The sequence below is a fragment of the Uloborus diversus genome, chromosome 3, assembly GCF_026930045.1.
Source record: "Uloborus diversus isolate 005 chromosome 3, Udiv.v.3.1, whole genome shotgun sequence".
Taxonomy (NCBI): domain Eukaryota; kingdom Metazoa; phylum Arthropoda; class Arachnida; order Araneae; family Uloboridae; genus Uloborus; species Uloborus diversus.
In genome coordinates this window covers 10091665-10105536 of record NC_072733.1, presented here as the reverse complement: position 1 = coordinate 10105536, position 13872 = coordinate 10091665, and the positions used below count along the sequence as shown (strand labels likewise).

The 13872-nt window shown below is 32.3% G+C and overlaps 1 protein-coding gene across 6 annotated transcripts in view; it reads right to left on the bottom strand.

The window, feature by feature from the left end:
- LOC129218172 (putative carbonic anhydrase-like protein 2) overlaps positions 1–13872 on the bottom strand; it is a 235233-nt gene that overhangs the window by 40885 nt on the left and 180476 nt on the right. For all 6 annotated transcript variants that reach the window (XR_008580299.1, XR_008580301.1, XR_008580302.1 and 3 more), the window contains 2 exons: positions 8052–8153; positions 3664–3730 (listed from right to left, as the gene is read on the bottom strand). Coding sequence is in view for 2 of the 6 variants with exons in the window: in XM_054852386.1 (XP_054708361.1) it covers positions 3664–3730; positions 8052–8153 (169 nt within the window). In the remaining 4 variants the exon portion in view is untranslated. The remainder of the gene's footprint in view (positions 1–3663; positions 3731–8051; positions 8154–13872) is intronic.

The window sequence follows — 13872 nt, the reverse complement described above, 5'->3', positions numbered from 1 at the left end:
AAAACTGTGTATACTGGTATAGTTATTCTTAAACATTTTATGGAAAAGAAGAAGAAAAAGATATGATTATAAATTACCTGATCGATACATTTTTTTATACTTGAAAAGATTTTTTCTTTTTAACCAAAAATTTTAATTTTCTACTTTTTATCAACGGAAATTCTTTAACAACACAATCAATATCGATTGTATCTGTCATTTCTGTGAAATGTTGCATAAAATGTCGTTTTTTAAAATAACCCCCAGAATCCAAATATGTAAACCTGGATCTGCGTGCCCGCAGCATCCGCAGTGCAGGGGGGGGGGGCACGGCCTTAAGGGACCCGATGACCCAATAAACTGAAAAACTAGCACTAAGACTTATTAACGCTGCAAAGATACACTGCTGGCCTCTGGGAAGAGGCCCTGCAGATTTAGTTGCAGGGAATCCAAAATTTGAAAATGTGACCACTATTTCCCCCTATTACTCACCCCGTTTTGGAGTTCTGGTGATCAACCCTCTCCCCCTCCAAATTTTTTCTAAGCCAAAATTTTTATTTGGAGTGGGAGGGAGCATTATATTAAACGTTAACATTCTTCTGGGGGACTAGAGAAAAGAAAAGTTTAAAAAGATGACCATTTATAGCAAGGAGGGACCCTCTCAGGGTAGTTCTCCCCCCTAAAATATTTAAAAAATCATCATAAAAACTGTTTTTTTTTCTTTTTTTCCACAGTTTGTTTTCGATTGTACTTTTGTACAATCATTTACTTTTCGATGTAAAATCCAAGTATCGGCTTCACTCCTATGAGCCCCATGTCCAGAAAAAAGTTCAGGTTGAAAAAAATAATAATAATGCTAAATATAAATAAATAAATAACCAAAATAAAATAAATATAAATAAAAAAAAAATAATAAATTTTGAAGCACCGTATGTTGCATATAAGTCGCATCACAGATCCTCAGTCACAAACCTTCCCGGATTATGTATATTTATTGAAGTTACGATCTTACCGAAGATAACGAATGAAATCAAGTGTGCCTATAATTTAGCATTAATATCTTCTTTACATAAATTAAACACATAATCCAAATGTATATGTACGGGGTAGATTCAGAAACTACCAGACCGATTTCGTTAAATTTTTCAGATTTGCTGGGAAGGTTTATATACATTTTCGAAAAAATTTCGATTAATAGTACTTTTTTATTCGAAATTTACGTTTTGGATCCAAAAATGGACCTTTTTACCAGAGCCGGACTAGGTCCCCTAAGAGGGTGCCAAAAATAACCCTCAAAGGGCGCAAAAAAAAAAAAAAAAAGACATAAAAGCGCACATAAAATAATAAGCGCGCGGAAGTTCATAGGATCAAATAAAAATTTAAAAAAGTCACACAGGTTTGAAGGAGCAAAAAGAAACATGCGCACTGGTTCGAGGGGAGGGCACAAAGAAAAAAAAATGAAGGTGCACACGTCCCAGGGCACAAAAAGAAAAAAAAAAAAAAAAAACAAGTGAACGCATAAGGGGCCATTCATTAATTACGTAAGGGTCCCGAGGGGGAGGGGGGTTGGAAAAATCTCTACATACCTTTACTTGGGGGGGGGGGGGAGTCTGACCCATTCTGACGTAATATTTTCCTAGTCGATATGTTACATTAGAAATCGCGCGGTCAAGTGGTTTTGCAGGGATCATATTTCATTTAATCCTGGAAGGTGAAAAACGTATTAGGATGAGTTATTTTTTACTTGCTTCTCAAGAATGAATAGTGTAAAATATAATAAAAGAATCGCACTGTGTATCTCATGTCTGTTTTTTAATTAGTATCGCATCATATACAAAAGATATTTGCCGAAAAAATATGCAGTCTAGGTTCCTTTTAGTAAAAAAGCCTCTTTCAACAAAATCAAATTTTTTTGCACAAAGTGGTTTTTATAAAATAATTAATAATAGTGAATTTAGTAACGATTCCAGTGACGTAAGATTCGTTATTTTATTATTTTGAAAAATGAAATGGAATCTTACGTAAGATAGGGGGGGGGGGTAAAAATCTTACTTGCCGTTACATGGGGATGGGGGTCAAAAATAGCCAAAATCATCCTTACGTAATCAAAAAATGGTCCCTAATTTTGAGAACGCAAAAAAAAAAAAAAAAAAAAAAAATAAAAATAAAAAGAAAAAAAGAAAAATAGAAGTCGCATGTGTTCAAGGACGCAAAAAAAAAAGAGAGAGGAAATGCGCCCAGGTTTGAGGGAGCAAAAAAAAAGAGAGACCCCCCTCCCGAAGGCGTACAGGTTTGGGGGCGCAAAAAGAAACAGGTGCACGGGTTCAAGGGGGGCGCGAAAAAAAAGAGGGAAAAAACCCCAAAGGAGCACACGTTTGATGGCACGAATAAAACAAAATGAAAAAAAAAGGGTTTGAGGGCGGGCGCAAAAAAAAAAAAAAAAAAAAAAAAAAAAAAAAAAAAAAAAAAGAAAAAAGAAAAAAGAAAAAAAAAACCCGCTCATGTTTGAGAGCGAAAAAAAGGGGAGGGGAGCTCAGGATCAAGGGCGCAAAAAAACCGAAGGCGCGCACGTTCGAAAGCACAAATAAAATTTAAAAATAAAAGAAACAATTCGAGGGCGCAGGAAAAAAAGGAACTCAGGTACAAGGGCGTTAAAAAAAAAAAAAAAAAAAAAAAAAAAAAACGAGGGCGCATAAGGTTTTTTAGTCCCGTCAAAGGAAACACATGGAGGCGCAGTCACGTTAGTTAAGGCAGTGACTGCTTGCAGAGGCGGACTGGCCTGCGGGCCGATGCGCCCTCAAACGTTCTCTGTGGGCCTTCGTTTTTTTTTGGGGGGGGGGGGAGGGGGGGGCTCAAATTTGTGCGCTTTCGTTTATTTTTGCACCTTTTAAACCTTTTCGCTCTTGAACCTCAGTTCTTTCGTGCCTTTTGGTAGTAAAGGTTGGCGCCCTCTTGGGGCACCCAGTCCGTCCCTGCCTGCTTGTCGATCTTTGTGATTTATAATCCTCTCCAACGAGATTGTCCTTTCACTTCTCGTCTTTCTATGTCAGCGCCAGTGATAATAGTCCGCATGCATGTCAGCATCCAGTATTTCGTGCTCGTGCTTCAACGAGAAAAATTTCCTGAGACAAGTTAGAACTGAAGAATAGAAAAAAAGGCATTTTGATGTTAATTTAGTAATACATCCCAAGCAAAGCGCCGTCTTAATTAAAAAAAAAGCCTTTTCGATGTTAATTTAGTGTTACAGAATTTGCCACCCCTAGCAATGTGCCGCCCGGGGCGAGTGCCCCCTTTCCCCCCCCCTTACGCTACGTCACTGAGTATTGTGGCGTAAACCACATATTCATGCTATAATTTGTTGTTTTTTTGTGAATTTTAAAAATATGTGAGGGACTTTTCGGACCCTCTCGAGCATCTGAAATGCGTTTAAATGAAATCATTTGTACTCAGTAAAAAGTAGATTTTTGAGATATAATTTTTAGTATCGTGCACTTACTTCGTTTAAATATAAGTTCGGCATATAAACATCAGATTTTTCAATTTTTCGGTACACTGTTTTCCAAAACACATCTCTCAAACGGTATGTTTCATGCAATGGATAATAGATTCCATACTATTCGGATTCTTATTTCAAGAATTTATTTACAAAACTTGACATGTTACATTCTAATAGTTTTTACTCACCTCTGTATACTATCCTATGTAGTTGGCTGGTAAGAACTCTGAGCTCAGCATTAGACAAATCTCCCATCTGTAACAGATAGCAAATGTTAAATACAGTGAACCCCTAATGATCCGTGGAATCAGGTGGTTGGGATAATGGATATTTTTTATTTCAAATCGTTTTAAACCCGCAAAAAGGATAAAAATCAGAGGCAAACAAGATAAGAAATGTTCTTGCTCAAAAACTTGACTGTATTGACACATAATATTTCGTAAATGAAGTCAAAATATATAGAGAATAGTAAAATGTTTTTGTATTAAATGCACAATAGAACTTAAAATCAGTAAAGAACAAATGATCGAACCATAAGGAAAGCGCAAAAAATGAAAGAACAAGAAATTTTAAATTTACAACACTTCGTAAACAATATTTCTGAAAAAAAAAAAAAAAACAATGTTTTTTTTTCTTTCTGCGAAAATGTTCTTGATAAATCGAAAATGATCTTCCAAAATGTTACATGTTCTTGACTGACTTGCGGATAATCCGCAACAGATAATTCACTCGCGGATAATTGGAAGTTTATTTTATAACACTGATAATTATTATAAAGAAAGGAATTGAATGACACATTATAGACTGACGAAAAGAGATCTAATTGTAAAATCAAAAGATGAAAACTAATTTTGAACTTAAATATTTTAACGCTAAAAATGCGTAGAAATAATAATTTTAACAACGTATTTTTCATAAAAAACATGCTAATGACAAACATAACTAAGTTTTCAATCATTCATAATTAATAAGAAACATAATTATATATATATATATATATATGTATATATATATATATATATATATATATATATATATATATATATATATATATATATATATATATATATATATATATATATATATATATATATTTATTTTTTTTTTCCATTAAAGTCTTGCATTTGTCACTTTTTCATTATTGCTCATATTGCGCAGAGAGAATTTATGACTAAGACTTCACTAACTTTCATTTATGCACATGAAAAATGCGTTTCTGAACAATTTTTGCATTTTATTTGTACGAAATATTTAAGTGAAAATGTATAAGTAATGATAATAAATGTATAAGTAAATAACAAGTAATATGATATTTTTACTTTCGCTTTGTAGCACCGTGCATATTGCATTTGAAATGCTGATTACTGAATAAATGTTTTAATATTGCTTAGGAATTTATTTACTGTCCCAAGCTTTCATGCAAAGAATGAAACATATTGGAAGCTACTTGGAATTTTCTTCGTGATTAAAAAATGATTGATTTTTATAAGGTTTTTATAGTTACGTCCTTTCTAGCAATCTAAATATTTTTACAGGTTTATTTTGTATTGTAATAGTTTTTTACATCAAAATTGTTTAATGTACTTATTAATCGATTGATTGAAAGCTGTTAACCGTATGGGATGTGACATATCAATCACCCGTATTTGGAGAGGGCGCTGAAAAAAAACAAAAAAAAAACATAAACGTCACGCTGACCTCAGACTGTTTAAAAGTGGAAAAATGTGGGGCATATGAGATCTTCCATTCATTTCCAAAACATTTAACTCCTAAAAATATAGCTTTCCAGAGATTTTCTGATAGGAATGTTAGAAAAATTCTGCGCAGTAATCTTGACAACGTGTATAAGTAGATAAATGTGAGAAAATTAAAAAATAATTCAACTCTTCAAACGTATTCACGGAAAACATTAAATACACATTAAAACCACTCAAGTAACAAAGAACAATGCTTTCAATTAGATGAAACTTATTTTTAGGAAACACACAAATTTGTTTAAATTAATTTTGTACGACGAGAAAGAAACTAAATATTTGAATTCGAAATACTCATGAAAAGTTCATAACATAAACATTAATAATAATTTTTTAGCAACTTAACAACCGTATGTTTGATTAATTGATTTACTATTCCCTAAGTCACATTATTCAGTAAAAACCATTTAAAAAAATTTCATGAAAAACCGAAACTACTTGTGATGTTTACTAAAACTGAAAAAAAAGGCAATTAACATTAGTTATCCCATCATATTAATTGTGTCTGCTTGACATTTAGTTAGTTACGACAATTAAATAAATTCATTTGATTGGTTCTACTTACATTGATCTATTAAAAAAGATTATCTGCTTGGTTCGAATTAAATGCCGTTTTTAAGAGAAGTTATTTGATTGGTTTCTTTTTAAATCCTAATTTTGGAAAGAAATAATAGGAAACCTCGGAGAAAAGAAAAAAAAAAAAAAAAAGCAAATTCTGAAATTGAGAAGCGTTTTTAGGTAATTTAACTTCTAGCAATGAGAAATATACATTTGCAATTAAGCTTCAGATTTAATTGTTAACAGTATTTATTCTTATAATGTATAAGAATTATTAAAAATCTAACGATTTATATAAAATTCGGTAGAGACTCACTTTGACATAGAAAAGAAAAAGGCAATCTTAACCTGATCAGTTGTGATTCAAAAATGCAATGTTCGTATCGCAACCTCCTGAAGGAAATGAAAATGAAATAAGAAAAAAAATTCTTGTTTCAAATTTAGTTCCATGTCTTTATAGTGGTAGCGCTAGCGTTCTTTAAACTTGTAAACCTAAACCATGGAAACACATGATGCCCATCTTGGAAATAGAAACTTTTTAGCTGTCAAAATCGAAACCACCGAAAAAGATCATGAGCACACTGCCATCACGAAACGCGTTGCTAAATTCTGGGAAAAACACCTAAACGTTTAAATCGAAACTGATACCAAAACCTTCTTAAAATATTACGACGTAAGTAACAGGACCTTGAACCCTCTGCTTTTCTCGCCTGGCGATTTAGTTGTTGAAAATACTTACATTACCCAGAGTGTAAATCGGGTTATTGAATCTGAATACGTAATAAGAAAAAATTACGTTACATACCAGGCACGCTGTACCGAGTATCAACTGTATAAATAAGTCGTGTACAGATGGGTAACGAAATTGGTTTACGAAATGCAATTCTTCCATAAATTTTCGAAGCATGAAGTTTTCTTTGGATAATTCTTTCCGAAATGGGATTCTGGAGCTGATTATTTTTGTCGGACCTTGCGCTTTCGGACCACTATGTGGGTCAACTCCCCCTTATTCATCTCAGAAAACTTTGTCTTCTGTTCACTGTTGTACTTTACAGACCACACATTACCACATTTCGTGAATGCTGTAGTGTACGTAGACTTCAATACTATTTTAAAAAACGCAACATATAATCAGCTGCTTCCATCACCGAGCAGCCAGCGCATCGCTTTTCAAAAATTATGCCATTTTCCAACTCTGACAACTCAGTCATTAATAAGTTTTTCAAAATGTATTGTAAGCGCATTCAACAGCTATGAGTGATGTTAAACCACTGATATCTTACCCTTCATAGCCACTAAGAGGCAGACTTGAGTGCAAAATTACACGCGTGTTCTACCTTTCTATATCTGCTATTATCTATGCCTTTTTCATGGATGTTCGTATTATTTTGTCACCCATCTGTATGTGCAAAAATCCAGCAATATATTTTTCTTTCTTACCAATTTTTTGCGACTGTTTGGGAGAATAACTCTCATATTGATGAAGAAGCGTTAAATGAATAAACAGTACAGTTCTTATATCATTCTACAGTTTTAAGTGTTGAAGGGCATTGAGCCAAATTATTGTGAAACTTCTTGGGGTGCATTGTTACGTAATAAAACTATGTATGATTTAATGGGCACAACTTTAGTACCTTGCTAAGAATAACTTTTTCCATCAAAACTTGCGTCAACAGTTCCTAAATTTTAGAGTAGTGCTAGTCTCTAATATCTCAAAAACCAAAATTGATTGAAAAATGAGCTTGAGGAATTCATTATGAATTAAGATTGCAAGCACTAAATTTAATGTTGAACTGAATATGCATGAGGAGTGCATGCACTAATTTTCAGTTTGATTTTTGTCACTAATTTCATGGCAATATGCATACAAAAATATTGCAAAATTTAACTTAACATTGACTAAATTTTTCAAAGAAAATGGAAAATATCTTTCAGCTTTCTAAAACCGTAGTAATATTTCTTCTCTTCTTATTAAGTATGTATAAGTTAATCTAGATTTATATTTTGTTAGCGACTTCACAGACTAACCTTGAAAGTCAAATGCAGTCAACTGGCTGCGAAGCCACTGCTTTAGACGGATAAAATCAGAACCAAAGCAGGTATGCTGGCATGGTCGAAACCACTCTATCTGCAGAGAAATCAATGCACAATCTTAGAAAAGAGATTGGATTTCTCATTATTTTGTCGACCAATACAGTCGTTTCTACCATACCAACACACGGCTCATGTTTGAATTAGGTAAAATTTTTCAAGAGTGTACTTACTTGCAAAAGAACAGCTATGCCAACAACTCCTTCACTTCTCCGAACAGCAAGTGCTTCAGATATGTTATTGTACAAATCTGAATTATACCCGAATATCTGCAACTGCAATTAAAATTTTTGTCAATATTTCACACTTTAATAGATTATAAATCATTTTTAATCACATTCAACGTGCTCAATTGATTTTATAAGATTTCGATTCTGACTAAGGATTTAGAGCTGGAAACTATAATCATGGTTTGAACGTATTGGGCGAGTTAAATAGTAGTTTAAGTTTTCTTGCTCAATGCTATTTTTGTTTGGCAAAGTTAGGGGAAGACCAGCTATATTGGACCACTGCTTAAATTGGACCGAGGGCTTAACATTTAGCGTAGAGTTCTGTGCTACACTCTACCGGCGGAAATACAAAGATTTGTGTCTGAAACCTTTGAGGATGAAGTTTCGTCACATTTCGATCTGCATAGCTGGAGTTACGATGTGATTTGTGCTGAAAACGTGTTCGATCTTATTTTAAGAGCTTGTATCTAGTAGAATAATACTAAAACTTGTGAACTGAGAAAATTGCTTTTATAGTATTTTAAACAGTATTTCATGGGGATTACAGCAATGTATTTACATGCACGATTGGGAAACTTGTTGACAAGGAATAAATAAAACAATAAAAAATGGTGTGTATTGGACCGAAAAAATTTTCCTATATCGGACCAGTGGTCCAATTTAAGAATATGTAATTAAACAAGCCTTTTAACTTACCACGTTATAAAATAAGTGATTAGTGTAACTTAATAACGCAGTTAGGATTATTTTGAGCACACTTTAACACTAATTCAGGAAATTCATTTTGACTTTTTGTTTTCTTCAAGCACACTTTCTAAAAGTTGCCACCCATAAAATTAGATGTTTATCCAATAAGCTTCAATTTCAGTTTTGGGAAATATAATTTTTCAATTTGACTGAAATTTGTGCTTGTTCACGTTACTTGTTGACTAGTTATTTTAGTATAGTTGCGATTAATGACAGCGACTTTGCCGCAACCGAGTCAGAAGTTTGTAGTCCAGATGAGACTACCAAAGTAAACATACTACATGTTCGGTGTCACACCGAACATGTAGTATGTTCACTTATGTTGTTCAAGATTCACAAGAACAATGTACGGATAAAATTAATACAAGTTCAGAAGAATCAGTGGTTAGTTCTCATCAAGTTATGATCATCGGTTCTATTGATGATTTTGTTAAGGTGGCACAGATACTAAATTTGCATAAAAAATGGAAGGCAAAAGAAGAAAACCTACTTCGGAAAACGTTCTAACGACACCGCCAGAGAAAAAAGGACACAAAATAGAAAAAGCCGCAAAAGAAGGAGCAAAAAACAGCACAAAACAGCTGGTATTGCAATATTTGACATACAGTTGAAGTGCAAAGCATGATTTAGTGTATGAAATGCCATCAGTGGGTTCATCAACACTGTGCCAAAATAGCCCAAAGCAAAGGAAAGTCTATTGCAAATCCTGTAAAAAGACTGTACCGTTCAAATGTAATTTATTATATCATTTACTGTTACGGTCCAATTAAGGAAGCGCATGGTTCAATATAAGCTCATATATTCCAAAATTGGAATTTTGCAACTTTGTCAAAAATAATGTTTAAAAAAAAATATCGTCATGTTTATAGAAAATGTAAGAGTCTATGGCTGTTTCTAATTAAATTTGGCTTCAGATGTCCTATTTTTTATTTTTGTTTTGCTTCACATTTAGCGACACGGGGCTCTTGTTCTTAGGGGGTCCCAATATAGGCGGTCTTCCCCAACAAATTATTCTTCCAGAGTGATTGTTTTGTTTTTCCCCTGGGGAATTAATGCTTATGTGTGTGTAACTGTTGTTTTTCATATTCAATTTGAGTGAGGCATAATTTCATTGCTAACATTTTTGTTAAATGTTGAATGGATGTTTCAATTTCTAACATCATTCATTGCTAGTCTTCTAAAAGCTTAGTTTTGAAAGAATTTTTCGTCAAGTTGGAAGAATGACTACCTAAAATAATAATCAAGATCAATCGTGGTTGAAACATGTTAAAGAAGTTGAACAGCAGTCTTGGTCTTCTAGTTCAATATATTATTTTCGTGCGTAAAGTTATTAAATCTACATCATGATTGAGTGGCATGGGGTTTTCCCCCTAGGAAGGGAACATAGTTTATGTGTGTGCAACCGCATTTCTGAATACTTAATTTGTAAAGCATATTTTGATTACTAACTTTTTCTTGTAAGGGGTTTTTCAGTTTTCTGACATAGTTCATTACTATTCTTCTAAAAACGATGATTTTTAAAAGAACATTTTCATCAAGTTAGAAGAATAATTGCCAAGAACAATTGTAATTTAAACATGCTGGAGGATGAATAACAGTCTAAGTTTTCTTGTTTAATATTATTGGTTATATCTTAGTGCGCAAAGTTATTGAGTCGGCTTCATTAGTGATTGCAATAAGTTTTTCCCTGAGAAAGGGAGCCCAGCTTATGTGTTTTCAACCACAATTTTGATCACTAAACTAACGTAAGGCTTATTTTGATTACTAACAACTGTTTAAAAACAAAATGTTTGAATTTTCTAACATCCTTTATTGCTAGTCCTCTAAAAAAAGATTTGTAGAAGAATTTATACATCGATTTGGAAGAGTAATTTGCATTTTAAACCGTCAAACTTTTATTTCAAGAAAAACCGAACAAAGCTATTGTTATCTCCTCGCCTTGATCACTACGGTGTAGCGTCGTTAACTGGATACCGGGATTTCACGACACTCTGGATGTCACGGAGTTTTCAAAGTCACTAAGATACGGCATATAATTTTAATGTTTAAGTGGTTCTGGGCTTCACGAGTGTTGAACATGTGTGAAAATGTTATGTATTTTGAAAATGTGATTACTTCTACTCTTTGGATTGTTAAGATAAGATCAAGTCTTTCATTACAACTGAAGTATTTTCAGTAACTAAATGAAAACATTTGGAAAGGTTTATTAAATAAAATTGATAGAACAATTTCACTGCATTTGCATAACATTTTTAACTGGACAAATATTTAAACATAATTCGCTTTTGTCTTTTACGTAATAAAAGGTGAATATAAGACTGTTCTAAATAGTATAGGACAAACATTTTCATTAATTAAGAACTTTGGAATAAATCTTAAACTATAAAGTGTTTAAAAATGGTTTTCATGAATTTAAATTTCATTTTTCTTCATTTAATACAGAGAAACAAGAAAAAACGATGATCGTTTTATTGTATATGTTGTATATATTGGTTAAAATTCTGGTAGCAATAATCAAACAATGCATTATAACTTGAGTTTAATTTCACTGAATAAACTAATCTATTGAAAAAAAAAAAAAAAACTGAAAAAAGGTCAAAGAAATAAATTATGTTAGTTCGAAAGAAGAATGCAAATGATACAAGAATTTCAAATATTTGGCACTTCTAAAATATTTTTTTCCCTTTTCTTTCTATATAGATAATGTTTATTTTATTCATGAAATCATTCATTGCTTTAGCGTTTTTTTGTCCTAATTTCCTATCAGTTTTGAAAAATGTTTGAAGCATAGGAGGTTTTCTTATAATATAAAAAACTGAAGAATAAAACTAGTTTTTGAATTCTCGTCAGTCATCGAAACATCAAATGCAAAAATAAAAAAATGAACTTTTTCATGCAAAGCTACATTAGACAGAACAAATAAGATGAAACTTCTTTTAGAAAAAAAAAATCTAAATGGAGCTGAAACAAAAAATCTTAAAACGACGTTCTTTTTCTCTTGCTTTCTTTCTTTCTCATTCTAAAGCGCTTAGCAAAATAACAATGCAATAAACAATCATTCTCAGTCCTCTTGGGTTTTATTATTATTATTTTTTGTTTACCACTTTTAAAAAAGTGTGTGTGTGTGTGTGTGTGTGTGTTTTTTAGCAACCTAGTTCCAGTTTTGAGTTTGATCATTAAAATAAAAACCCTAAAGTTATGCAAATCGTTATTGCTTATATTTACGCATAATCAACACACATAAATAACTCTTATGGTCTAATAATTATTTACAAACAAAATCTGAGCAATTTTAAGCAAACAATCTATTTTTTCCATCCACATTATTTTTGGAATTTAAAACACTATTGAAAAAACATTGGTGCATCAATTTTGGTGAGAATGCATTATGAATGTTATTTAGGAATCTGAGATTAAAAACTGTTTAATAGTTTGGATCACTAGTTTTTAGAAGGATGGGTTTGGTCGACGCGGTTCTTATCATGTACATAACCAGCCCCGGTAACAGAAGTGACACTTCTCAAAAAAAATGTTAAAGACGTAATAAATATTGGTTTAAAATCTATATATAATTTTAATGATCTTTCTTGCCACAATGCTCGCACAAAGTTAACTACCTAGTACTAAACTAACTACTTTAGTTGCGCTATTTGGCAGTGCTTCGGTGACGTGGTCGTGGCTTGTTTTCTTGGCGTTCCAAAAGATCGATAAAAATGTTAAAATTTCTCCAAATAAATAAATAAGACCACGAAAAGCTGTTTACATTTAAGTTAAAATTTAAAATGATCCACTAAATAAATTATTTTTTCTAACCATATTAAAAGGTCCGTTAAAATGTAAAAACATCTTCAAACTTGATTTCCTACGTCAAAGGTTCGAAGGTGGTAAATTTTTCATAAGCCTTGAATTTATTGACCGAATTTCAATTTTTTAAGTCAAAAATGGGATTGAATTTTAATGAACTTGAACATAAAACCAAGGTGAAATGATTTTTCTTGTCTTAGTTATTCGATGAAATTAAAAAAAGATCACGTCACTTTTGTCTACCAGTCACACAGATAGAAGATTCAACGAAATTTACCGGGCGAAGTGAGATCAATTAGCTGTTTTGGTTTCTCAACAAAATAAAAGGAAGATAAGACTGAGGTAACGAAAAAGGTGACACAAGAAAGAAAAAAAATATGTGATTTGCGCATGAACGAAAAATTTACTATGTATTGAATAATGCAAAATTATAATATGTTTGGAAAATGTCATTTTTGTATTATTCATGTTATGTGTCTCAATGTTTCCACTTACTGCTGGAGGAGTGAGACAAACTTGCATTTCGTTTTTATTTATTTATTTTTTTCGTTTGTTTGAATTTGTAGTTTTTTCTAGGTCCACTTTTATAATACCTACCTATTAGTGACCAATATGGTACCATTTGAAAGAAATTGATTTCTGTGATTTTTATAATAAAAAATGTAATTACTTTTTCGTGTTTCACTATACCCACACTTCCCCTGCTCATGATCCTTACTGTATACAACGAATGTGCTGACACTCACCCATTCTAGGTAGGTAGAACAGAAATGTCCGTATTGCAGACACTTAACACTGTTATTCTAGTCGTCCTAACAGTCGTTTGTCGGTTTGCTTTCACTACCTTAAACACAGTTTCGTAACATTAAACCATGCCGGTTTACTTTGCGCCACTAAATTTTTTTTCGTGTGTTTGACGTAAAAAAAAAAAAAAAAAAAAAAACTAGAAAGTGCAGGGCTGTGTTTTCCTGTGAAGGGAATGAAATTAGTTTTTTACGGTTTATTTTCCAAAAAAAAAAAAAAAAATCTCACAATATTGTACACAGCCCACACCATTCAATAATTCTTAAGTTCATGTTTGGGAGATATTTTTTAGGTTGTTGAAATCGCTTTTTCTACATTGTAATAATATTCTATGTAATTTTAAAAGCATGTTGTGAAGTCAAAGGAGGAGTTCAGACACTTAAATTTTATTTTTTTTCGTTGATGCTGT